We start from the raw sequence: 26,527 nt of genomic DNA, 5'->3' as shown, positions 1-26,527 counted from the left end.
ACGCCAGTGCAAGTAGATAAATAGGTACCGCTCCGGCGGGAAGGTAAACGGCGTTTCTGTGCACTGCTCTGGTTCGCCAGAAGTGGCTTAGTCATGCTGGCCACATGACCTGGAAGCTGTATGCCGGCTCCCGGCCAATAAAGCGAGATGAGTGCCGCAACCCCAAAGTCGGCCATGACTGGACCTAATGGTCAGGGGTTCCTTTACCCCTTTACCTTTACCTAAGGACTTGGATGAAGAAATGACAGAAAATGTTTATTTAGAGTGGGGAGCCCTAGTCTGAGTACTGGTGGGATTTGTGGGAAGAGTAACAGAATTGTAGAGTTGCAAGGAACCTTGAGGGCCACCTCATCTAACCTCCTGCAATGCAAGAAGATGCGACAGATTTTTCACAGTTGGGGTGAGTGTATTCTCCTTCAGAAACACACACACACACAGAGAGAGAGAGAGAGAGAGAGAGAGAGAGAGAGAGAGAGAGCTTACCTGCTGTATCCTGCTGTCCATTCCCATCTGTGCCAATGATGCTGATCTTTTTCACAGTGTGGAAGGTGGTAGCTGTGCTCTCTGCGCCAGCATGGACCGGGAACGTGGTCTCCATCACCTCGTTGCTGCGGTATGTGGCATAGAGCGGCACCATCGCTTCTTCCAACCCCGCGTCTTTGCCCGCCAAAGCTTTGAGGCTGGCATAGGACTCCTTGTTCTCCAAGCTCTGTGCCCTCTGCGGCCTGTGGTCCAGCCCTGTGGCTGTGCTGGCGGCGACCTCTGGCTCCCTTTCCACTTGGACAACCTTGACTGTATCTACCCGAATGGGGACTTCCTGGGGCCTCTGAAACTCTCTGCCGCCCCCTTGTCCCGGACCCTCTCCCCCTACTTCCCATTCTCTCAGGCCACCACCGGACGTTCCTTTGCCCTCCTTCTCCTTGCCCTGCAGCTCCAGTTTCTGCTGGGCGGCTTGCAGTTCTTGGAGCGCCCTCTTCAGCTGCACCTCTAGCACGGCAATCTTGGCGGACAGGGCCTGAACCGCCTGGCGCTGGCTCTCCTCCTCCGGAGAAGGCAACCCCAACTCCTCCTCCTTGACCGCCACCCCAACATCGCACCTCCCCACCTCTGCCTCTTCGGCTGACATGCCCACGCCCACTGACCTCACTTCCTTCTTGTCCATCCTGCCTCCTGCATCAGGCCCCGCACTGCCCTCCTCATTTCCACCAGCCCCCTCCTCGGGGATATCTATGTAGAGCTCCCCCCTGGATTTTCCTTTGCCGAACCCCCCCGGGTGCCCCAAAAACTTCTGGCTCTTGAGCTGGACACTCAGCTGCCGCTTCTCCTCCTGCAGCACCGAGATCTTCACCTGCAGCACATGAAAATGATGTATCGTTGGTACTTAATTCCGAGTAAAACAGCAAAAATGTATAGGACAAGTTCAAATATTTGCTGGAAATGTAAAGAAAAAGAAGGCACCTTTTACCATATGTGGTGGAAGTGCAAGGTGGTAAAAGAATTCTGAGGAACGCTATATAATGAATTGGAAAAAAACAATGTTTAAAATAACTTTTGTTAAAAAAACAGAAGCTTTTTTTAGGTGCAGAAATACCGAAGGAGCACAAAAGACTGTTTCTGTACGCAACGACAGCTGCATGGATGCTCTTAGCCTCAGAGATGGAAGGAAGACAAAGTTCCCACCAGACAGGAATGGCAGACCAAATGGATGGACTATGCAAAGATGGTGAAAATGACTGGGAAAATCAGAAACCAGGAAGACCAGAATTTCAACAAAGAACGGGGGAAATTTATAATTTACCTTGGAGATCACTGTAAACACTTGAACTCTTTAGCAGGATTTGAATAACACTTGCAGTGTAACAGGTACTAGGGTACTTAAAATTTGGAGTGGCTTAAAATATGCAGCGGAAAAGGACTAACGATGGAACCCATGGAAGGGTGGGGGGAAGAATCCCAGAGATTCGGGTGAATCTTTGTTTATTTACCTTTTTATTACTTTGAAAGTAAATTTTAATTTGTAAAACCAAATAAAAAATTATTATACAGTGGTACCTCGGGTTAAGTACTTAATTCGTTCCAGAGGTCTGTACTTAATCTGAAACTGTTCTTAACCTGAAGCACCACTTAAACTAATGGGGCCTCCTGCTGCCGCCGCGCCGCTGGAGCACGATTTCTGTTCTCATCCTGAAGCAAAGTTCTTAACCTGAAGCACTATTTCTGGGTTAGTGGAGTCTGTAACCTGAAGCGTATGTAACCCGAGGTACCACTGTATAAAAGAGAGATCTTCACCTGTAGCACTGGGATCATCTTGACCTGCTCCTCCAACTGGCGCAGCTTCTTCAAGGCTACGGCCATCTGCTCCCGGACATGCTGGAGGTGGCCTGGCGTTGGGGAGACTGGGGTGGAGAGTCCTGAGCCGATGGGCGTGAACTGCCCAGGGGCGCCTTGCTGTGAGCCATTGTAGGAAGTCTGGCGGGAAAGGCACTGGCTTCCCACCAAGGAGCTTGTTGATCCAGATACGCTGCTGTGGAGGCTCCCGAGACCACCTGCCCTGGTCCTTTCTCCATCTCCAGAATCCGCCTGGTCTTCTAGCTTCTTCCTGGCATCCAGCAAGGTCTTCTCCACACGGGCATTGAAGCTGCCGGGCGTGGCGTACTGTGGGTAGAAGCTGCGCCCGCAGTAGGAATAGGAGGAGTGGCGGCTATCCATGCTGGCGTTGGAGCAGAGGGACTCGGTGGAGGTCCACCATGAGCCAGTGTAACCATAGCCTCTTGGCAGGGAGCTGTAGCGTGGTCGGCGGTGGACCGGAATGCGCTTGATGGTGTGGCCCTTCTCAATGTCATCCACATATTTGAGGAAGTCCAGGTCCAGGCGGTAGCCATAGGGAGTCTCCACGGAGTAGGGCAAGTCCTGCTCCTTCCCATGGAAGGCCGTAGCAGAGGCGGGATTGGCCTTCCCTGCAAGAGCACAGGGGGGAAGAGATCAGCTTAAAACATTCCTTTGTTTTTGTAATTAGTTGAGCACCCTTGAGAATGCACTGATCATCTGATCATACATAATGAAATTGGGACCATCATGTCCTGGCTCAACAAACATACCTGAAGGAGCATCTCCATCCCCATTGATCAGCCGGACACTGAGGTCCAGCTCCGAGGGCCTTCTGGCAGTTCCCTCCCTGCGAGAAGTGAGGTTACAGGGAACCAGGCAGAGGGCCTTCTCGGTAGTGGCACCCACCCTGTGGAAAGCCCTCCCATCAGATTTCAAGGAAATAAACAACTATCATGTACTAACTCTGGAGCAATTAAGACATTTATAATTTTTCAGTGGCACCACAGGAGTTCTTCCACCGGCAAGTGGCGCCAGTTTCAAACAAGTGAAGGATGGGTGAAAATGACAAATTTTATTTCTCTCAGTTCTCATTTTCCCAGTCTGAAGTTCACTTCACATTTCCACCTCAGTCTGCAATTTTTTATTTTAAAAGTCATCAGCATTTCTCCTAAAATACTCATTTTCTAATGCATGTTCTCCTAACATATAGTATTTTTGTAGGCTGCTTTCACTAATAGGTGCATTTCTATGTACTCTTCACGGAGTATTTTACATTTTTCATTTACATACACACTCTGGTCAGTGACCGAAATAAATCTATTCAGTCATTTCTGTACAATTTACTTGAATGGGGAAATCTGGAGGAGTGTGAATTTTGAAAGATGGCGGTGTTTTGGAATGTGTGAATTACCGTATTTTTCCATGTATAAGATGCCTCCTAATTTTGGGGACTCAAAATTAAGACAATGCACTATGCACTATCCGTGTATAAGATGACCCCTTATTTTAAACTTCAAAAAATTAGGAAAAAATATAGTCTTATACACGGAAAAATATGGTAAGTGGATTTGCCTTTGAGTGCAAACGTACTCTTATTTCTCCCCATATGTAAGGGTTTGAAGTCTGTAGCCTGTATTTCCCTCAGTTGTGTGTGTGTTGAATTTCTGTTTTCTTGGCAAATCAGCAAGTCTTTCATCTTCTTTTTCTTCTTTTTACACAACTATAGAAAAAGCCAATTGATGTTTGCTCTGATTCGGTGCTAAAGAGCGGGTTTCCCCAGCATAAAGCGGTGGGAGAAACAGAAGTGTGGACCAACCCTACACATTAAGAGCTTTATTTTGAAGCCTCAGCTTATTTCTCTACAACTGTCCTATGTGCCATAACAGCTGATGACAGCGGAATGCCTACAATAGCTCATGTGACCCCCATGTCCCAGTAGATTTTTAGTATGGTACAGTGGTACCTCGGGTTAAGAATTTAATTCGTTCTGGAGGTCCGTTCTTAACCTGAAACTGTTCTTAACCTGAAGCACCACTTTAGCTAATGGGGCCTCCCATTGCCGCTGCGCCGCCGGAGCACAATTTCAGTTCTCATCCTGAAGCAAAGTTCTTAACCTGAGGTACTATTTCTGAGTTAGCAGAGTCTGTAACCTGAAGCGTATGTAACCTGAAGCGTATGTAACCCGAGGTACCACTGTACTGCTTTTGTGTGGAGGCTCAAGATGAATCAGACATTTTCCAGAAGCAGCATAAAATATTTTAAAAATCAAATTATGGAAGTTACGAAACCCACAGGGAAAACTGTAAAATGGTGTACACAGACTCTGGGGTGCAGGACTATTCAGGGCCACAATACATTTTGAAAGGCTAATAATTTGCCTTCAGTTTTGTAGTAACATTTCCTTACACAGCTGCATTTCTTAATTTTGGGAACATGGGGTGGGGGGTGTGATTATGGGGACTGTCCTGATGAGCCTCTGCACTTCAGAATATACCACTACTGCTTCCTATCAACCTCTGCATCAAATACCCTCTCCCTATCAAATCTAGGAAATGGATCTTCAGAATTTTATCTGAGGGTTGGCCTTACATCACATCCAGCAGGCCTGATGCCCCATCTTGCAGTCTTATCTGTCCAAACGAAAAGTGCTCACGCCCATGCACACATACCTGGGAAAGCAGTGGTCTCCATGTGCAGAACCTGTGCCATTCTTGAATTTTGGCCCCAGGTCAAAGTGTGTGTCCAAAGCAACAAGGAAGCTCTTTCAGAGTACAGCGAGGAGCCACACAGCCTGCGAAGAAAAGCAGGTTAAATCCACATGTGCCAGATATGAGACTATATTATGAGGCAGCCTGTTTTTGTTGGTTGAAGGAATGGATGGCATTAGAGAACTCACATATTTTAGACTTAGAAGGTCATGACAATATTTTTGGTTGGCAAGCTTATTTCAGATATGAAAAGGTGACAGTTCATAAAGGATTTACAAATCATATAATTAGGAAAATTATTCCATTGTTGAACAATGGAACTCAGTGGGAAGCAGGGAGGGCCACCAACCTAGTTGGCTTTAAAAGAGGGTTAGGCAAATTCATTGAGGAGAGGGCTATTGTTGGCAACTAGTCATGATGGCTATGCTCTGCCTCCATAGTTGGAAGAAGTATTGCTGCTGGAAACTGCAGGAGGGGACACTGCCCTTGTACTCAGATCCTGCTGCCAGGTTTCCCACAGGCATATGGCTAGCCTTCATTTTCAAATGAAGGCAAATGTCCTACAAATATATAGAAAATAGTAAAAGAAAAAAGAAAAAGAAAAAGAAAGGTATAGGGCCCCTGGACAGTTAAGTCCAGTCAAAGGTGACTATGGGGTTGCGCCACTCATCTCGCTTTCAGGTCGAGGGAGCCGGCATTTGTCCAGGTTATGTGGTCAGCATGACGAAATCACTTCTGGCACAACAGAAACACCGTGACGGAAACCAGAGTGCATGGAAGAGCCGTTTACCCTCCCGCCACAGTGGTACCTATTTATCTACTTGCACTGGCGTGCTTTCAAACTGCTAGGTTGGCAGGAGTTGGGACAGAGCAACAGGAGCTCACCCCATCATGGGGATCCGAACCGCCGAACTTCTGATCGGCAAGCCCAAGATGCTTAGTGGTTTAGACCACAGCGCCACCCACGTCCCATGCAAGAAAAAAAAAGTAAATACTGGTGGGAAGGAGGACTGATTGCTACAGAGGCATGAGAACAGGGGGACACCAGGATCAACAACAGGGCAAGGAGCAGCAGGAGGAGGAGGAGGAGGGCTGAATGGTATTTATTGTTTTCTAATAGCCAGCCAAATCTTAGGCTGCGGCTCCCCAGTATTGTTAACATTTCTGGGGGAATCGCTGAGAAGCCATTAAAATTCTTTATCTCCTTATCCATTTTCTCCATTCTGGCCTCACATTCTCTGGTTGCAAAGCACAACCACAAGGAAGGGGGTGGCTGGGGAAGAGAGACTTCATTTGTGCGCTCTCTCCCCCCCCCCCCCGCCACCCCATGTCGGAATCCCCAGCCCAGCCCCAGAGCTGGGTCAGCAGATAGTCTTGCACTCCTTTCTTCCAGCTCCTTTGCCTGCCAAAACCTCAACGCCACTAGACGGTCCTGCTGCCTCAGCCCTGTTCCCACCACCCTGCTCCTTCCGCGATCGAAGCCGAGGGCCTGGCAGATAACGAGAGAGCATGAGCCTTCCCAGCCAGAATTCCTGTGTCAGAGCAAAGGAGGACCACAAAAATGAGCATCGAGAGCTGAGGCCTGGAGCGGGAGGTGCCACGACTTCAGCTGCAGGCGGCTGGCCAAGAATGACTCTCTGACAAGGGAGGCTGCTGGGACTCCTCCGGTCTGGAAGCCCTAATCCCTGACAGGAGTAGGGGTTTGGAGAGGGAAACGAGCTCTGTGCATGCTCAGAGTCCCTTGCAAGTCCAGACATTGTGCTCCCCACTCCCTAACCTGCAGGCAAATAAAGGACCACAAAGACTGGCTTGGATAGAAACAGGCCACAACTTTTCATGGGGCAATCAAAAATAATTGCCCACTGGAAGTGACACGTAGGTCAATCCAGGTGGGGGTTCCCCCCCCCTAAGACTTACATGAAATAGGGTGACCCCCCCCGCAGGACCATTCCCCCCAGATCCCTTTAATGTGATAGCCCAGATTTTGGAGGGGCAGATGGAAAAGAGAACCTCCCCTCCATCCAAGACAAAGGACTGCTCCAATGCCCAATTCAGTTGTGATGACTGCTATGAGGTAGGTAAAACCACCGGGTTGGAGCCAATTGGCCCGGTGGACAAATTCCTACCCATCCCCATAAAACAGCAACCACCATAGCCACAGCAAAGTCCTTAACCATCAGCTTGAAGCAAGGGAGGACGGGTGTGGAACCCGACAAGGGGAAAGCAGGTGGGGCCCCTGGTGAGGGCTGTTTAAATGGCCAGGGAGTGGACCCGAGGGAAGCCTTCCTGCTCTGTTGGCTCTGCCCCCCACCCCACCCCGTGTCCTAGTCTGCATCCCTATTTGCCAATCTGGTATGCAGGCTAGGATCTGGCTTCTGATAGGTGGCATGGGCTTAAGCCCCCGCCCCCTATTTGGAAGGGACACCAATGCCGCGATTCCCTTGTCTTGGAGAAGCTTCTGCCGCCCCCCAACACCGCTGCCCCAAAAGGCTGAACAGATTTACTCTTCATAGCCATTTCACGTGCTTTAGGGCTAAACCCTGGAGAGATCCATAATTACCGTACTATTTGGTGTAATAAGGTATGGCAACTACCTTGGATGGCACAAATTCCTGGAGTAGAGACGGTCTGTCGTCTGCAGTTAAACATGAGAGCTAAAAAGAAGCACCCACAAGGGCATGGCAGAATAAGTGAGGGTGGGGAGAGCAGCTCCCCTCTCATGTGACTGGCATCACATGGAAGCAGAATACATGAATTGGTCTTTTGCAGCACACACCATCTGAAAGGAGGTTCTGGCTGAGAGATAGAACTGCAATGTCATATTCAGGGGTGGCGGGTGGAGAGAATGCAAGGATATGGCTTCACTGAGCTATGATTCCCGCATTGCAGGGGGTTGAACTAAACGGGTCCCTTCCAACTCTACAATTCCATGATTCTATGATTCACGTTTACAAAGGAACATCCAGGAAACTTAAGAGGGCCAAATGCAAGCCGTACGTACCATGTCTGCTGAGGTCAGATCCAGCTGGCATCACAGGCTGTCAGGTGACTGACAAATGGGCAGCTCCACCCCGTGTCAAATGTGGCCTGTTGAGTTGGCCACAATCTGATCTGGCCTGCTGGCCAAATGTGGTTCCTCACTCCTAGACTGGAGTCCTCGGGCTACTCACCACCCTGTCCAAAATGCATTGGTGGGGGCAAATGTCTTAGGAGCTCTCACTCCTATACAATAATCCCAGTTGGAGAGGAAATGTGAGTTTCCCTTCCCCTAAGGCCCCCCACTTCATTTGGGTGAATGAAGGAGCAAAGCTTTGCTGCTCTAAAGAGGGAATGGGGAGTCACTTTATTACCGCACAAATATTCAAGGAGGAAGGGGCTAGCAATGCCTGTTAGATGCCCTGGCAGGGCATGGTGAGAGAGAGGTGGTCGCGTCAACAGGTCTGATGGTTGGATTCAACAGCTTTTCTCTGCCAGCAACAGCTGGCTCATCTCATCCGCACTGCTATCCAAACAGCCTGCAGCACAAAGCCATTACTCAGACACAGAAAGCAGCCAGATCCCACACATCTTCAGGCTGGGGAGGCGGGAGGGGGCACCATGTACTAAGTCATGGTGATGGCTTAAGAAGGAGTGAGGGGGCTTCATATCCCGGAGTCTTGCTGGAAGAACTCCAGTTGACCCTACTGCTGCCGGAGCAAATGACGGCATCCTTTCCAAACCAAAACCACCTGCAATCCCTTCCCTATTTTTGGTTTCTGGGGCTGGTGGAAATGCAACAAGCCTTTCTGAAAGAGGGGCTCGTGTGCTGCAATTTGGGATGCGGCCAGCCATTACATCACAGCCACGCCTTTTGGGCTGCGCAGGCAAGGTGCTTGGCCAGATGTGAAGAGGACGCGTCTGGGAAATCTCTTGACAACTCGGCCTACCTCAACTCCAGTCTCGAAGGGTTTGCAACCCCACACCCTCCCGCACGGGCAGCCATAGTTCCTCTTTGTTTACTGGATGCCAGAAAAAGCTTGGCCTGTGGAATGTGAGCTGGCAAAGACTGTGTAAATGGGAAAAGGGGTGTGTGTGAGAGAGAGGAGGAGGAGGAGGAGTTTGGATTTGATATCCCACTTTATCACTACCCTAAGGAGTCTCAAAGCAGAAAAAAATGTCCTTTTCCTTCCTCCCCCACAACAAACACTCTGTGAGGTGAGTGGTGCTGAGAGACTTTAAAGAAGTGTGACTGGCCCAAGGTCACCCAGCAGCTGCATGTGGAGGAGCGGGGAAGTGAACCCAGTTCACCAGATAACGAGTCCACCGCTCTTAACCACTACACCACACTGAGAGACAGAGATAGAAAGAAACAGCCTAGGCAGCAAAGCAAATGATGGAACCACAATAGTCCTTGGTCTCCGTAAGGCCTGGTCTACAGGTTGGTGGGGAAGGTGAGCAAAAAGATGCCGGGGGGGGGGTGGATGAGCAAAGCAAACATACCAAGGGTTTGAATTTTGTCAAAGTTCTCATTTATTTAGAAAGGATGCTGAAAGAAAAAAATATAATGACAGCTCTTACATCGTCACAGGTATGAGTTCCAGGCAGGCTAAGCCTCTCTTTTTGGACAGCTGCATATTCCTACATTGCAGGGGGGTGGACTAGACTCTAGAATTCTGTGAATCTAGAATCAACTATCGGTAATAACTGAAAGGAGGAGATGCAATATTGGAGTGTCATGGTGTGCTCCCCAAGCCAGGAATAGGATCCAGGAATACTGGATGTTTATGTGTTTTAATCCATCCTTCTGCGATTGCTGCCTTTCCAGATGCAGAAGAAGATTCAGTCACAATTCTCAGCTTTGCTAGTAACTCCATTGCAGAGCCTGGGGCAGCCAGCCAGCCAGCCAGCCAGCCAGCTCTTCTTCCTAACCTTCACAGAGGCGAATATTGCCAGCAGGGTCTCTGGCCCAGCTGACTGTGAACAAATCTCACTCCCTTAAATGCAGGAGCATAGCGTGGAAAGAATTTCGGCCTGGTGGCACATTTAGTCCCGTATTATATCAGCAAAGCATCTGTAGCCCAGGGAAAAGAGGGCTGCTTCCCATGCAAGCCAAGACAGCCATGAGGTTTCTTTCCAGAGCTGTAGCCAGGCAGACCTGCAACTCCTAGCAAAATTCCATGCGGTTTGGTCACACACAAACACCCACCAGAGCCACTGCCAGGGATCTGGAAAGTCTGAGGCAGGCAGGGGAGGGACACTGAGTCATGGTTATGGATTTCATGCTTCTAAAACCATGCAACAAGCATTTGACCTCATGCAATAGGTTTCGGTTTGAGATGTCGGTTCTACTTGGCTTGAAAGGAACCAGCCTGTGGAGGTGGCTATAGGAAGGGACTCACATGTCAAACCTGGGGACTCTGCCCTGAAAGTGGGAAGGAGGCTGAGCCAAGGTTGCGCCCAAAGCAGACCTTGGAGAACATTCACACATAAGCTCTACTGTCTGCCCATGAAGCCACTATGCCCCGTATGGAACTAAGTGCTCATATCCACAACTTGTACTGCCATCAAAGCCTGACAGGCCTCATAGTACTGGCTCATCCTTGAAGTACGTGAAAGAGTGCATCTGAGCACACAAAGAGTACATATCCTAATTACCAAAGGCGTACCTAGGCTCCCTTGTGTCCTTGGAAAGCACCTCCACGGCTGGGACAGACCATGGACCAAAAACTCAAAAAGGATGCTTTTTGCTGCATTTGACTCCCTCCATGGCCATTGGGGTTGGGTCTGCTCTGCTCGGTCTCACCTCCTCTTCCTCTGTCAGACTGTCTGTCTGAGCACGCAGGCAGGTGGGCTCCTAGCCACTCTGAGACAGAGTGTATATTGTTTTTGCTCCCCGATGGGCCTGATCCCTTGCTGGGGGCCAACCTGCCCAACCCATGGCAATGGCTCTGATAATGAATGAATGTTTGGAGTACATTTCCAGGCCAGGGAAATGTGGTTTCGGGGTTTCCTTGAGCCTTGGCACTACTCTATTTACAAATTAACCTCTGCATTGTGACTCTACCCTGACATGGCAGGAAGGACTAGGCTATCCAATGCACTGAGAGAGAGAAGATCATCACAAAATCATAGAATCATAGAGCTGGAAGGGACCCCATGGGTAATCTAGTCCAAGCCCCTGCAATGCAGGAATCACAGCTAAAGCATCCATGACAGATGGCCATCCAACCTCTGCTTACAGGTAAAGGTAAAGGGACCCCTGACCATTAGGTCCAGTCACGGACGACTCTGGGGTTGCGGCGCTCGTCTCACTTTATTGGCCGAGAGAGCCGGCGTACAGCTTCCAGATCATGTGGCCAGCATGACTAAGCCGCTTCTGGTGAACCAGAGCAGCACACTGAAACACCGTTTACCTTCCCGCCAGAGTGCTACCTATCTATCTACTTGCACTTCATGCTTTTGAACTGCTAGGTAGGCAGGAGCTGGGACCGAGCAACGGGAGCTCACCCCCGTCGCGGGGATTTGAACCACCGACCTTCTGATCGGCAAGCCCTAGGCTCTGTGGTTTAACCCACAGTGCCACCCGTGTCCCTAACCTCTGCTTAAAAACCTCCAGTTAAGGAGAGTTCACCACCTCCCAAAGGAGTCCGTTCCACTGTCTAACAGCTCTTACTGTCAGAAAGTTCTTCTTGATGTTTAGTCAGAATCTCCTTTCTTGTAATCCATTGGTTCGAGCCCTACCCTCCAGAGCAGCAGAAAACAAACTTGCTGCATCTTCCACCCTTTAGCTATTTGAAGATGGCTAACATTTCTCCTCTCAGTTTTCTCTTTTCCAGGCTAAAGATATCCAACTCTCTCAACCATTCCTCACAAGGCTTGGTTTCCAGACCCTTCATCATCTTGGTCGCCCTCCTCTGCACACGTTCCAGTTTGTCAATATCCTTCTTAAATTGTGGTCCCAGAACTGGACACAGGACTCAAGGTGGGGTCTGGCCAAGGCAGAACAGAGAAAGCCAACCTGTTTAGCTTATACAATCAGTTAAGTCAAGTTAAGTTGTCCCATGACAACACTTCATTCTCAAATTTGCTTCCATGACCAAGAAGAACTGTTTTTCCCTGTTACAGATAGGTAGCCGTGTTGGTCTGCCATAGTCAAAACAAAAAAATTCCTTCCAGTAGCACCTTAAAGACCAACTAAGTTAGTTCTTGGTATGAGCTTTCGTGTGCATGCACACTTCTTCAGATACGAAAGCTCATACCAAGAACTAACTTAGTTGGTCTTTAAGGTGCTACTGGAAGGATTTTTTTTGTTTTTCCCTGGGAGTTCAAAGCGTGATGAGCAATCAGATAAAGCAACTTCAGGGTTATCTTGCAAATGCAGAACCAGGTGAAGTTCAGAATGCAGCGGAAGTTAACAGTGACCTTGGGCTGCCAGCTGCACAAACAGAGCATGCCAAATTGATTTGGGTGGGCCAGGAAAACACATGGTAGGCAGAGTTTGCAAATAAGTACACAGCAAGAGTACAATGTTTTGCACCATGACAAAACCTCACATATAAAGAATTTTACTTTTGAAGAGAAGGGGGAAATTGTGCCGCAGATGTGAAAAGGAAGTGTGTTTGCAACTTAAAAAGTAAATAAATACGAAAGCTGACTAGTGTGGTGATGGGCTAATTGGGGAGAAGGACTGAAACATGCTATTCTGTACATGCGTGTTCACACACATGGTCTACATGGCATTTGGAACTCCTGGCAAACTCAGCATTTTAAAAAAATGTCTCTGTAGACTATGTTTTTGTTGTATCCAGCAGAGAAGTGCAAGCCTGCCTTGTAGAAAGGGCATCTTCATTCTACTGTACCCCGTACACGTGCCCTTTTCTGATAGTTATTGAAGATGACATCATAGCCAAAAGTGCCTATGACATTGGACAGGCACAGTTCAGGAAATTTTGGCAAGCAAGGCGGCTTGACCTGTTGAAAGAGATCACAGGTCCAAATCTTGAAGGGCTGTTTCCAGCTATTTGGAGAAGAGAAGGAGAGAGAGAAAAAGATGAAAGAAGATGCTGTTTCAAAAGAGGAGGAACAGAGCACTGATATGAAGAGGGACCTGAATCTGTTCTCAGGACTATTCATCACTTTCCATTCACAAACAGGAGATCAAAGGGACTTCAAACACAAACACAATCTCTGGCTTTCAGCACCCAGAGAACTCTGATGCAAAGTCTTACGATGAAGCATCTCTTTTTTGCAGCAAACAGGAATGCTTGTCCCAAGAGTGATGCAGCAGTTGCTGTTTATTCTCTTTTGGTAAATTTGTGCAACTTTGACACTGCTCGAAATTTTCATGAGTGTGCCAAGGTAGGTCTCCTTGCCAGGCACCAGCAGTCAAGCAAACTGATATCATTCGGGATGTGCATAAGAAAGACAGCTTGCAGAGAAGTGTTCAAGAGAATAGGGGTGCCAGTGTAGAGAGATTCTCTCAGCATGGCTCTTTACCAACTGACTTCTTAAGAACTGATCCTTAAACCAAGACTGAACTGCTCGGGTTCCTTACAGAGAAAATCTCAAAGCGTACCTGCAGAAGCTCATGACCAGCAAACATGGAAAGCGAGTCATTTTGAAATATCAGCCATTTCAACATGGGTAATGTTGTTCCATGCAACTATGAATAAGTCCATTTGAGAATAATGCTCCTAGCTAGCATGGGACGTTGTTGTTGCTGCTGCGGCAGCCACTCATGGCTGCTCAAGATTCCTGATAGAGTCTTTACTCTTTGAGTCTTTCTGTAGATTCCCACCAAGCTATTGCTGGTGAGCTCTGGTACTGGGAAGAACTATAGACACTAAGCTGCTCTATCGGCTGCCATGAAAGGGGAAGACCGTGGCAGAGCCGCCCTTCATATTCATCCAGTATCACAACTAGTAAATGGAGATGACCAGCTCACAGGATGGGAAATGCAAAATATGATTCAAAACGGCTCTTTTGGTATGTATTAGAGCTAGGCTGAGTTAGCTTAGGGCTCGTCCACACTGCTGCTTGCCCTGTGCCAAGAAAACACGGGTCCAAGAGGTTTTCCATTTGCCCTGCCACTTTTCCTGGGGAAACCTTCTCTTTACTGCTGAATCGGACCAAACATCAATCCATGGAAAAGGGCATTGACATTTGCTCTAATTCAGAGGTAAAGAGCAGGTTTTCCCAGGGGAAAGTGACAGGCAGGACAAGAAGTGTGGACAAGTCCTTTGTTATTGTTCTTCTGTTTTGTAATTCCCAACAGTACTTTTCTAATTGTATTTATTTGCTGGAATATGGGCTCTTTTTATGCTGCTACTTTTAAGTATTTTAAAATTAAACTACCGTATTTTTTGCACCATAACACTCACTTTTTCCCTCCTAAAAAGTAAGGGGAAATGTCTGTGTGTGTTATGGAGGGAATGCCTACGGGTGGCATGCCTACGGATTTTCCTCCTCTAAAAACTACGTGCGTGTTATGGTCGGGTGCGTGTTATAGAGTGAAAAATACAGTATCTCTTCAATTCTCGTATAAGCCTTGGTATCAGACCCAGTTCCTTGGCCTCCTGGTGAAACAGCTACTGAGTATTTTTGTGAGCTTGAGGCTCAAACACAGAGAGTCAAGATTTTTAAGCGCTTGTCCCTGTGAATCTCAAGTGATCGTCAATAATGTCCTCTGGTCCAGAATGGTTGGACTACAGAAGTAGTGGCAGCTGTATTACCTTGCAGTAGGATTGGTTTTCAACTCTGGTCACTTAAAAAAAAAAAAAGGTAAAGGACCCCTGGATGGTTAAGTCCCATCAAAGGTGATATGGGGTTGCAGTGCTCATCTCGCTTTCAGGCTGAGGGGGCCAGTGTTTGTCCACAGAGAGCTTTCCAGGTCATGTGGCCAGCATGACTAAACCGCTTCTGGTGCAATGGGACATCGTGATGGAAGCCAGAGCGCATGGAAACACCATTTACTTTCCCGCCACAGTGGTACCTATTTATCTACTTGCACTGGTGTGCTTTCGAACTGCTAGGTTGGCAGGAGCTGGGACAGAGCAACCAGAGCTCACTCCGTCATTGGGATTTGAACCTCCGACCTTCTGATTGGCAAGCCCAAGAGGCTCAGTGGTTTAGACCACAGCATCACCTGCTCCTTCTGGTCACTTAGCACATGCTAAACCAACAAGGGCCAGCTTCCAGGATTTGGGGACCCCAGTCCTTGACAGACATGGCTAGCTTTATAATATTTAATGTATTTTGTAATATAATGAATCTACTAATTTCTTCTGCTGCTACAGATGAAGATCTTAAACCTACCTATTTCCTCTCTACACTCCTGTTTTGTCAGCATTTCCTGATTCTTTGTTTACTGAGCTATTTAATTCTGACTCTCTTAATCAATATGTAATGTTTTCAATAAAACATTTTTCAACTGGTCAACTGGGGAAGTTATCATTACAGGATGGGGGAAAGGTTTTCTTTTTAATGTGACAAGATAAATGGTATTGACTGCAAAGCAGTGAAGGGATAGAATGTTAAAACAAGCCTTATTGTGCATAATTAAAAATTACCCATGAACTTTACTTACTTATTTCTCAGTAAAGGAAGGAAGAAAAAAAGAACACAACAATGATTAATTTATTTTTTTTAAAAACTATTAAAAACTGCAAGTATTTAAACTTTAAAAGTACGTAAATAAGTTGTGTTGAAGAAATAATGGGGAAGACAAGTTGTTCGGGGGGGGGGAACCCCTACTCTAGCCATGAGATTCTGACTCAGGTGACTATTTTCACCTGCTAGCAATACTAATACAACCAAGCATATAAGCACATTTGAAACACAGGGAAGTCTCACAGTTCAGTAAAGACACAGTAGAGATTCCTGCATTGCAGGAATAGATGAAACTTGGGGTCCCTTCCAACTCTACGATTCTATGGCTCCAAACTACCATGTATGAGGATGTGTAGCAAAAAATAACTGCACGATAGACTAAGCAATCATGTGACAGAAAACCCTCCCATGTGATAAGCTGATTGGCTCTACTGGCTCATTGCTAGAAAAGGAGGAATCAAGAATGGGACACATCAGCAGTACTCCCAGATGGGATGGAATGGGATGTGGGTGGTGCTGTGGTCTAAACCCCTGAGCCTCTTGGGCTTGCCAATCAGAAGGTGGGCGGTTCGACAGGTTGAGCTTCCGTTCGTCTGTCCCAGCTCCTGCCAACCTAGCAGTTTGAAATCATCCCAGTGCAAGTAGACAAATAGGTACCGCTGCAGCGGGAAGGCAAACGGCATTTCCGGGCACTCTGGCTTCTGTCACAGTGTTCTGTTGTACCAGAAGTGGTTTAGTCATGCTGGCCACATGATCTAGAAAGCTGCCTGTGGACAAACACTGACTTCCTTGGCCTTTGACTGGACTTAACCATCCAGGGGTCCTTTACCTTTACCCAGTGCTTTTTTCTGGGGGGACTCAGGGGTGCGCATACCCCTCAACATTTTTTGAATCTAAGTTTGGCCTCATTGAGGGGCAGTACTTCAATATGGTTTTCCCAGTAGTGATGTATGGAAGTGAGAGCTAGACCATAAAGAAGGCTGAGCGCCAAAGAATTGATGTTTTTGAATTATGGTGCTGGAGGAGACTCTTGAGAGTCCCATGGACTGCAAGAAGATCAAACCTACCCATTCTTAAGGAAACCAGCCCTGGGTGCTCACTGGAAGGACAGATCCTGAAGCTGAGGCTCCAATACTTTGGCCACCTCATGAGAAGAGAAGACTCCCTGGAAAAGACCCTGATGTTGGGAAAGATGGAGGGCACAAGGAGAAGGGGATGACAGAGGATGAGATGGTTGGACAGTGTTCTCGAAGCTACTAACATGAGTTTGACCAAACTGCGGGAGGCAGTGGAAGACAGGAGTGCCTGGCGTGCTCTGGTCCATGGGGTCACGAAGAGTCAGACACGATTAAACGACTAAACAACAACAAGGAAAGTGAGAGTACCCCTAAACCTTTTTTTAAAAAAGGAAAAAAGCACTGCTTTTACCTTTACTCCCAGATCACACAGATAGGCTCAATTCACTTTCAACACTGAAAGACAAGGGAGCTTGAACAGAACAATTTCTGAGATGTTCAGATGTGGGGACAATAACTTGTGAAGAAACAAATAATTGAACCACTTCCCGTGCTGGACTGGAAGACACAAGAAAAAAATCATGTTTGATCTCTCTTCCAAAGGTTCAAGATGTGTGCTCTGAACCAATCTGAGATGGATGTTATAGAAACTGTTTGTGTCAGAAGAATGAACTGTGTCAAGAGCACGGCACAAAAGAGAATGACATTTTTTCAGGTTGCATCAACCAGAAGTCTCATTGCCAGACGTTGGAAATTATACTATAATAACTCAGCTCCGGGAAGACTTTTTTGGAGTGCTGTGCTTGTTTCTGGGAATCCCAGTTCAAAGAGTGCTACAAGACTGGTACTAAACAGCAGTATAAATCACAAATTCTTTGAGAAACAGCTGAAAGAAATGGCTATGTAAAGTCTCAAGGTTGAAATAGTTAAGGACTAATAAAGTAGAGACACGCTACAAGAGACCAAAGACCCATCTGGTCCCGGTGCTCTCTTCCCCACAGTTTCCTACCACGTGCCTTCAAAGGGATAGCTCAGTCACTAGAGCACGAGACTCTTAACCTCAGGGTTGTGGGTTCGAGCTCCACGTTGGGCAAAAAATTTCCTGCCTTGCAGGGGGTTGGACTAGATGACCCTTGTGGTCCCTTCCAACTCTACAAGTCTATGATCAGGGCCGTCTTTCGCATATGCGCCGCCGGGGTCCAAAGATCCGCCCAGCACCCCCATATTTTGACACGACTGATCTCGTGACTATTTCCCGTGTTCCCGCCCTGGGAAAGGCAAGCGCCAGGCGACCTCCATGCGCACCCTGGGCGAAAACCGCATTGCACATGGGATGGATCCACGGAAAAGCCAAGTGGAGAGCAGCTCTGCGTGCCGGGCTCTGCAGCCTGGATCAGCCTTCCTCTGTGGCTGCCCATTCAGAGCAGCGGGTCGAGGTTGGTCATGCTGGGGCCTTCTCCTCCGGCGTGCCCAGTGCAGATGGACAGTGGAGGCAGCACCCTGGTACCTTCTTGGCTGTGCTAGGTGGGCGGGGTGTTGCAAAGGTGGAGCGAGGTGAATTGCTGCTGGGCCCCGTGGCTGAGCAACCCGGGGAAGGCACTGGTGCAGGGAGTGGCCCTGCACCGTCTTCTCTGCCAGATCCGGCCAACGCAAATTCGGAGCGACGCCGGAGTCCAGCCACACAGTCACTGGGGCACAGTTGGTGGCAGCCTGGTGCCCCCCAGAATTCGGCGCCCTGGTGCCCCGCACCCCTTGCACCCTTGGGTAAAGACGGCCCTGTCTATGATTCTACTATTCAGGAAACCTACAAGCGGGACATGTGCAACAGCACTCTCCTGCTCACCATCCCCAACCAAGTGGGGTACATGATGTTAGATGTCAGAAACAGTACATACAGCCATTGCGACTAGCAGTTCCTGACAGTCTTATCCTCTGTGGATTTGTTTAATCCCCCATTGAAGCCATTCAGGTTGTGGTAGAACATTCCATAGAAATTTCCATAGAAATGCAAACTGACACAAAGTTCACCCAGGGCCTCACACATTTTGCACAGCACCGCACACTGCAGCATTTGTGAAAAGCACTCCAATGGACCCAAACTTCCATGTACAGCGGTACCTCAGGTTAAGTACTTAATTTGTTCCGGAGGTCTGTTCTTAGCCTGAAACTGTTCTTAACCCGAAGCACCACTTTAGCTACTGGGGTCTCCTGCTGCCGCCGCCATGCGATTTCTGTTCTCATCCTGAAGCAAAGTTCTTAACCCGAGGTAATATTTCTGGGTTAGCGGAGTCTGTAACCTGAAGCGTATGTAACCTGAGGTACCACTGTATACCTGTGTGAATAAGTACTTCCTTCTGTTTCCCAAGATTCAGTTTCGTTGGATGGATAGTATTATGAAAGAGTGAGTTTCCCCCCACCCACTTTCTCCACACGATGCATAAAACACTCTCTTGCCTCGCCTTGTTCATCTTGCTTTCTAAAGTGAAAAGCCCCCCCAAATGTTGCAAACTTTGCTCATAGGGGTGTCGCTCTGGTCGTGCAGGTGGCCTTTTTCTGCACCTTTTCCAGCGATGCAATAATCTTTTTGAGAAGCGATGGCCAGAACTGTACATAGCACCCCAAGTGCGGTTTTGCAAAGAATCTTAGGTGACAAATGCGAAAGAACAACGATTCAGCCTATTGGTATCCACCAAAGTTTCTGAGCTACAAGAAGGAAGATTTGACTCAGTCATTAGAAAGGGATTCCTAGCTACAAAACAACAACAACAATGAGAGCAAAGAAGTTTTAGAAGGCAGGCATTATAGTCTCTTAGGGCTTCTCCAACTCTAAGGTGCAATACACATCATAGCCCCTTTCGTTTGCTAAGTCACTGTAGTGATTTTTCCCACATATGCAGGTCACACATACAATTCTATGAGTTGGAAGGGATCCAAGGGTCATCTAGTCCAACCCCCTGCAATACAGGAATCTCAACTAAAGCATCCCAGATAGATGTCCATCCAACCTGTCATTAAAAACCTCTAAGAAAAGAGAGTCCACCACTGTCAGGTGATGGTGTGGTTGCTCGAGAGCAAACAGGCAAGACTCCAACCTGTCTTTTCCAGGCTTTATTATCTGTAGAAACTATCTTACAGTGCAGAGCGTCACAAGTCCATGTCTGCTCAGTCACTAGCAGAATCTGGGAGTGGGTGGTCCTTATACCTTCCCCAGCATAACAGTCCTGTGACCCCCATCCTTCTCCTTCTCTCTCTGCATGCAAACCTACTGCGCAACATGGGTGCTGGCAAAGGGGGACTTGCCTCCCCTCCCCTTTGCTCAGGCTCGGTGTTGAGGCTCTCCCTAGCATCTTCTGATCCCTGAGCCCCTTCCCCACTGGAGGTGGGGGCTTCCCTCCTCGCCAGAGGAAGAACTGCTTCGCAAGATCTTCGGAGGCTCCCTGTAACACAACTGCTCTTCCACCTCTCGCCTCTGAGCTGATGGTAGTTCCCTGACAACCACCTTCCAAGGGAGCCTGTTCCACTGTTAAACAGCTCTTACCGTCCTAAAATACATATTCTAGGCATTCTCTGGATGTGGTTTGCAGCATGTTTGCCAAAAAGCTTGGCCATGATTAATGCTGCCAAAGCAAAACCAGCAGGGATCAATACCTTTCTTGCAGGTGCAGGCCCCAGCCAGATCTCTCTCTCTCCATCCCCACCTCGGTCTCTCCCTCCCTCCAGATGCCACAGGGCCAGCCAACAGAACTGAGGGAGCTTGCCCAAGAAGACAGAACTGGGCCAAAAGAAAGAAAGCAAAGCCAAGTTTTGGGGCAGGAAGCTGAGCAGGAGCCGGTAGCCTCAAAGGTGAGTCTGGCACCAAGACACAGAAGGAGCTCAGGAAGCGGAAGCGGCAAGCAGAATATAAAATGGAAGAATGGTATAAAGAGGTGCGTGATGTAGCTATTAGTCATAAATTAACATGTGCCATTAAGGTAAGACAGGGAAATATGCAGGAGAAATGATTTTGAGGAGAAATGGAAGGTGTTTGTATAATGTGTACTGTTAAAATGGAAAGGGGTCAAACCATCGCAAGAAGTGTTTGAAATTTTTGGAGGTTGGATAGTTACAATGGCATGGTCTCAGCTGTGGGGTGCACATTTTTATTCTTATTTATTTATGATTATTACTTTTTAAAAAATGTATAAAATGAATAAAAAGTGGGGTGAGGAGAGAAGGTGTTCGGAGAGACCAGCCATATCCTCCAGTATTTCTCTGATGAAAATAGGGACATCCTATTCCATATTGAGGGACGCGGGTGGCGCTGTGGGTTAAACCACAGAGCCTAGGACTTGCCGATCAGAAGGTCGGCGGTTCGAATCCCCGCAACGGGGTGAGTTCCCGTTACTCTGTCCCTGCTCCTGCCACCTTAGCAGTTTGAAAGCATGTCAAAGTGCAAGTAGATAAAGAGGTACCGCTCCGCTGATTCCTGGACTGTCTGCGGGCCAGATTTAGAAGGCGATTGGGCCGGATCTGGCCCCCGGGCCTTAGTTTGCCTACCCATAGTCCAGCCCAATTGCCTTCTCAATCCAGCCCGCGGACAGTCCAGGACTCAGTGTGTTTTTACATGAGTAGAATGTGTGCTTTTATTTAAAATGCATCTCTGGGTTATTTGTGGGGCATAGGAATTCGTTCTTTCTTTTCTTCCAAAATATAGTCCAGCCCCTCACAAGGTCTGAGGGATAGTGGATCGGCCCTCTGCTTAAAAAGTTTGCCCCTGGTCTGGACAATCTCCAGGCAAGAAATTTACACAGGGTCAAGACTGAATGGTGACCACACAAGGAGGGAGGGGCAGCCCAAAGCCCACTAACTACAAAGGGAAGCAGCAGCAAATAGGGGATAAGCCCCTAACCCAACAGTCAAAAGGATGCCCAGTTGCAAGGCTGCATGCAGCTGGAGGTCTCTATTAACTGAATTTGTTAAATCTGCTTACTCAGATTTATCTACATAGTCTGAAGACGGAAAAATGAAAATAGATTTAGTACACAAAGAGCCAGCTTTGCAAAAAAAAAAAAAAAAAATCCACAATGCATCCAGAAGAGAGGAACCTCTCGCACCCGATCCCAGCAACAGGGCCTCCGCATCATGTTCCCTTCCCCAGAGGCCATGAGCAGAGATAGACAAAAGCAGCTGATTGGAGACAGGAAGGGTGGGTGGGCATCCTGACCCCAGGGGCTTCCTGCTCTACTAAAAAGTATAACCCATGATCAACAAGCATCCACTGGAAAAGGCAAACAAAGCTTTTAAAAATAGCAGCATGAGGAGGCTTTTGCTTTTGAGGCACAAAGACACTCAGAAGTTGCAGCTGAAAAAGGAAGGGCAGGCTTGCGGGGCTGAGATCAGGGTTTGGAACAGCAACAAATATCCCACTAAAGTAGAGGATGAGGTTGACAATGGATTTGGCCATTGCATGTGACCGTTCCATGCCCTCTCCCGGGAGAGTCTGGTGGACAATGGCCTTGCATGTCAGATACTGAGCAGAAGTGGAAGAAGCATCAGTGGAGAGTTGTCAGAAGAGTTATGCTCCTCACAAATGGATCCGCTACTGTCAAATCCCGTCCTACCAGATTTCCCTGCAATGTGTTTAACTGAATCGCTCCTTTGACAAGTCTAGATCCAAGAGTCGGTGGAAGAAGATTGGAAGAAATTTAAAGAATATTTACAGAGATACTGCAAAATTAATGAATGTTCGAATGATGTTGGATTGAAGTTAAGCGGTTTTTAGCAGCAATGTTAAAAGGAATATGTAAAAATGGATTGTTGACAGGTGATAATTTAAAGTTATCATATTTTAAGATAAGAGATTAAGATAAAATCAAAGAGGGAAAGGATTTGCTGAACTAACTACGGTAATTTGAACTGGAATACAAAAAGGGAGGTGTGAGGAGGTCGGGGAAACAAACAAATGAAAGATAAGACATGGAAAGACTAATCTGCTTTTTAAAATTATTTTTATCTTGTATTTTCATTTTATATTTTTTTTCTTTATTTTTTCTTTATTATTTTTTCTGCTTATTTTTGTAATATGTTGACATTTTAATAAATATCTTTTTTTAAAAAAAAAAAAAAAGACAAGTCTAGATCCAGCCTTAGTAAACGGAGAACCTTCAACAGAAAGAGACTAGGTCCATGTTCTCCACTCCTACATACATATACCCTCCGACATTTCTCCAATGAAAACAGGGACGTCCTAAGGAAAAGCGGGAGATCCCGGGATTAAATCAGAAACCGGGGCGGCTTCTGTAAATCCGGGACTGTCCCTAGAAAAGAGGGACACCTGCAGGGTGTGCATTTATACAGTTTCCTGCATGTTGAAATTTAGCATATCATGGGAAGGCCAAGACATACCGGTAACTCTTCTCCCAACAACTTTTCTATATGGAAGTGTGTGTGTGTGTGTGTGTGTGTGTGTGTGTGTGTGCGCGCGCGCGCGCATACACGAGAGAGAGAGAGAGAGAGAGAGAGAGAGAGAGAGAGAGAGAGAGAGAACGCATTCTATTGCAGTCTGAAGTGGTACAGCACAAGCACATCTTTGCCACAGTGAAATTCAGAAAACAGGCTACCAGAAAGTTTAATGGTGGAGTGTTGCGGGAGCCGAGGAGGGAACTTGGGATTGTGCCTAAAATCTCAAGTGATGCGTGTCAGGGAACTGACATCGGAGCAGAGGGGAGAAGCGAGGCTCCCGGACTCTGCAGGAGAGGGGACGAGTAAGGGAAGAGAGAGAACGTCATCTGGGGAAGGAAGTCCAGGGGACACCAGGAAGAAGGGAGAGGCGGAGACCAGCTCGGAGGTGAGGCTCTGAGACTCTTCCAGTGAAGTCAGTGAGGAGGGTGGAGGACCACCACTCGGCACGCCCACTCTGCGCAGAAGGCTTCCGCGCAGAGAGGCGAGGCGGAGGTTGTCCGTTAAGGAATTCTTATGCTGGAGGAAATTTAGGAGACGCCCACTCACGGATTCTGCTGGCGACTGAGCAGCAGCGCCAAGGCTGCTCAGTCAGGGAAAGACACAACCGACCCTAAGCAGTTTGGAACAGCTAGAGGTTTACACACAAGCAACCCCAATTCCCGTGACAATGCGGCACTTAAAATTCAGAGTGGCAGCCACCAGTTGTGGCTCCCTCACTTGGGGCTAGTTTACAAAGAGGGAAGGAATACACATGTCAAAGGGATAGGATTTCACTGCAACCCAAATAGTGGAATGAACAGCGAGAGGCACCCCTCGGAAAAGCTCCCTTCCATTTGCAACTCAGGCTGAATGGGAGGCATGCTAACCCCACTTTGAAAATACATTTGGGTGTAGCTTATCTCGGTTGTGGGTGCACTGAATGAGTTTAAACACCAGAGGTCCAGCTCCAAAGCGCGCCCACACCCTTCTTGGGAAGGAAAGGAAACAGAAGCTTGGAAAAACCCCTGAAGGCTTGGAACTGGAGACAAAGTGCACCGTTGTCCAAACGGTCAAATTAGATTTTTGTTAAGTTGGGAAACATTGGCCCAAGGAAGGACGAGGGCCACTTTTAGAAAATGGGCAATGCTGGCATAAGGCATTGTCCCAGCTCCACTCCCCCTGGTTCTGCTGCAGTGAATGCTGTGTAGTCTCTACGCATTGCATCCCAGCATCCTCTTCCAATTCGTTAAAAAAAATATTGAGAGAAATAAACAACATGTAAGTAAAGTAAAGGTAAAGGGACCCCTGACCATTAGGTCCAGCCGTGGCCAACTCTGGGGCTGGGGTGCTCATCTCGCTTTATTGGCCAAGGGAGCTGGCGTACAGTTTCTGGGTCATGTGGCCAGCATGACTAAGCCACTTCTGGCGAACCAGAGCAGCGCACGGAAATGCCGTTTACCTTCCCGCTGGAGCAGTACCTATTTATCTACTTGCACTTTGACGTGCTTTCGAACTGCTAGGTTGGCAGGAGCAGGGACCGAGCAACAGGAGCTCACCCTGTCGTGGGGATTTGAACCACTGACCTTCTGATCAGCACGTCCTAGGCTCTGTGGGTTAACCCACAGCGCCACCCGCGTCACAACATGTAAGTAATAGATGAAAAAATAAAATAAGAGTGAGATATAACTAATCCACGATGTGTTTTCATTTTTAGGCATGCCCTACGTAGCAAGCATACACCCTTATTGGCATTTTTAGCTAGTCTAGGGCATACTTATTGGATCAAGTGGCTGACTGGATTTATTTATTATTTATTATTTATTACACTTACATCCCACCTTCCCTCTAAGGTGTTGTACATGGTTCTCCCCCCCCCACCCTCCGCACACTCCATTTTATCCTCAAAACAGCCCTATGAGGAAGGCTAAGCTGAAAGACTGTGACTGTCCCAAGGTCCCCTGGTGAGCTTCATGGTCAAGTGGGGATTTGAACCTTGATCTCCCAGGTCCTAGTCTGGCCCTCTGACCACGAGGCCACACTGGCTCTTGTGCAATCCTGGCAATGAGCTCACCGTCGCAGTTGTCTTAAGAGGAACTGCCGGTCAATGGAGAAGAGTCTATGGGGCGCTGGGGGTGGCAGGTGGGGGTTAAGAGAAAGAACTTAGCTGTTACAGTATGTGGACAAAGGAGAGAGGAGATGAAATGCGGGGAGTGCCCTTTATTAACTTATACACTGCTTTTCAATGACATTCTCCAAAGCAGCTTACAAAATGACTCATCTGTACGGTTAGAAGCAATAATGACGGTTCTCAGCAGTTAACGTGGGAATGGGGGGGTGGGGCTTGCAGCCCCCAAGTGTTGATGACCCCCAGGGTTCCCTATCCCTGCAAAAGAGGGATTCAATCACAGCCACAGAATTAGGTCAGTTTCAACCAGAAAAAAACAAAACAAAAATGTCTTCTGCCAGAAAGAAATAATGGGCAGCACCAGCCAAGTCCCCATGGGGAGAACTTTTCTGGGGCAGAGGTGCCACAACTAAAAAGCCCCCCCCCCAGTAGCCACCTCCTTGAGTCAAATAAGGACCTCCGAACACACAGACAGGTCCATGTGGAAGAAGGCTTCACTTCAGGCACCCAAGTTCAAAGCTTCCCAGGACCTTAAAAGGGTAACCAGCAACCAGCAGTTTGAACTGAATTTGGAAATGCACCAGCAGTCAGAGAAACTGTTGTAAAACCAGTGAGATATATTTTATTGGCTGGGCCTAGCAAAGTTGGACACAGTCCATCATCTGAGCAGTGTTCAAAGGAAGCCCCACATCCAAAGGATTGCAGTAAGGCCCCCTTCACAACTGATGTGGTTTGCATGTGTTTTATTCTTGGACATTTGCATCCATGCTTAAAAGCTGTTTTTATGTGGTTTTATTTTTAGTTACTTTGCGAAACCTGAGCAGCTCAATACCTCAAAACCTAAGGTCTAGCAAACTTTTGTTGATGTTGTTGAAAAAATGGACAAAAAACGCACTGGCCAAACATTGTCAACACGCCCATCTACTGCAATAATTAATAAATATTTGCAGTGCACCATCTGCATGCTAGATGCTGTTCAAAAGCATCACGTTGATAGACTAATACAGGCTGCTTGATTTCTGAATCAAAACCTGAGTTTTCCATGCCATTATCAGGTGCAGAATAAAGCCTGCGAATGGAACAAATGGACAATGGCTAGCTTACCCAGATGCTAGCATAAGAGCCAATGGGCTGATTAGGACAGAGCAAGTTCAAGAGGAGCTGGCAAGAGAGGAAAGAAGCAGGGAGCTCTTATTTTCAGGGTGGGCAAGCTTGTGGCAGCATCTGAAAGGAGCAGAGTAAGTTGAGCATCGCTCCTTCAAGAGACAGGCAGAGCAACTCTGGCCCTTTCCCCCTATATGGAAGCAATTTTCTCCAAAAATAAACAATTTTGCAGGCTGCTA

The 26,527-nt window shown here is 47.6% G+C and overlaps 1 protein-coding gene across 4 annotated transcripts in view; it reads right to left on the bottom strand.

Moving 5' to 3' along the window:
* KANK2 (KN motif and ankyrin repeat domains 2) overlaps positions 1 to 26,527 on the bottom strand; it is an 82,720-nt gene that overhangs the window by 13,837 nt on the left and 42,356 nt on the right. For all 4 annotated transcript variants that reach the window (XM_082204676.1, XM_082204678.1, XM_082204677.1 and 1 more), the window contains 3 exons: positions 4,998 to 5,119; positions 2,290 to 2,957; positions 484 to 1,348 (listed from right to left, as the gene is read on the bottom strand). In XM_082204676.1, the coding sequence (XP_082060802.1) occupies positions 484 to 1,348; positions 2,290 to 2,957; positions 4,998 to 5,037 (1,573 nt within the window). In that variant the 5' untranslated portion in view covers positions 5,038 to 5,119. The remainder of the gene's footprint in view (positions 1 to 483; positions 1,349 to 2,289; positions 2,958 to 4,997; positions 5,120 to 26,527) is intronic.

Source organism: Podarcis vaucheri (assembly GCF_965113315.1).
Source record: "Podarcis vaucheri genome assembly, chromosome: 17".
NCBI lineage: Eukaryota > Metazoa > Chordata > Lepidosauria > Squamata > Lacertidae > Podarcis > Podarcis vaucheri.
Note: the sequence above shows the minus strand (reverse complement) of the source record. Positions and strands in the feature narration are given on the sequence as shown.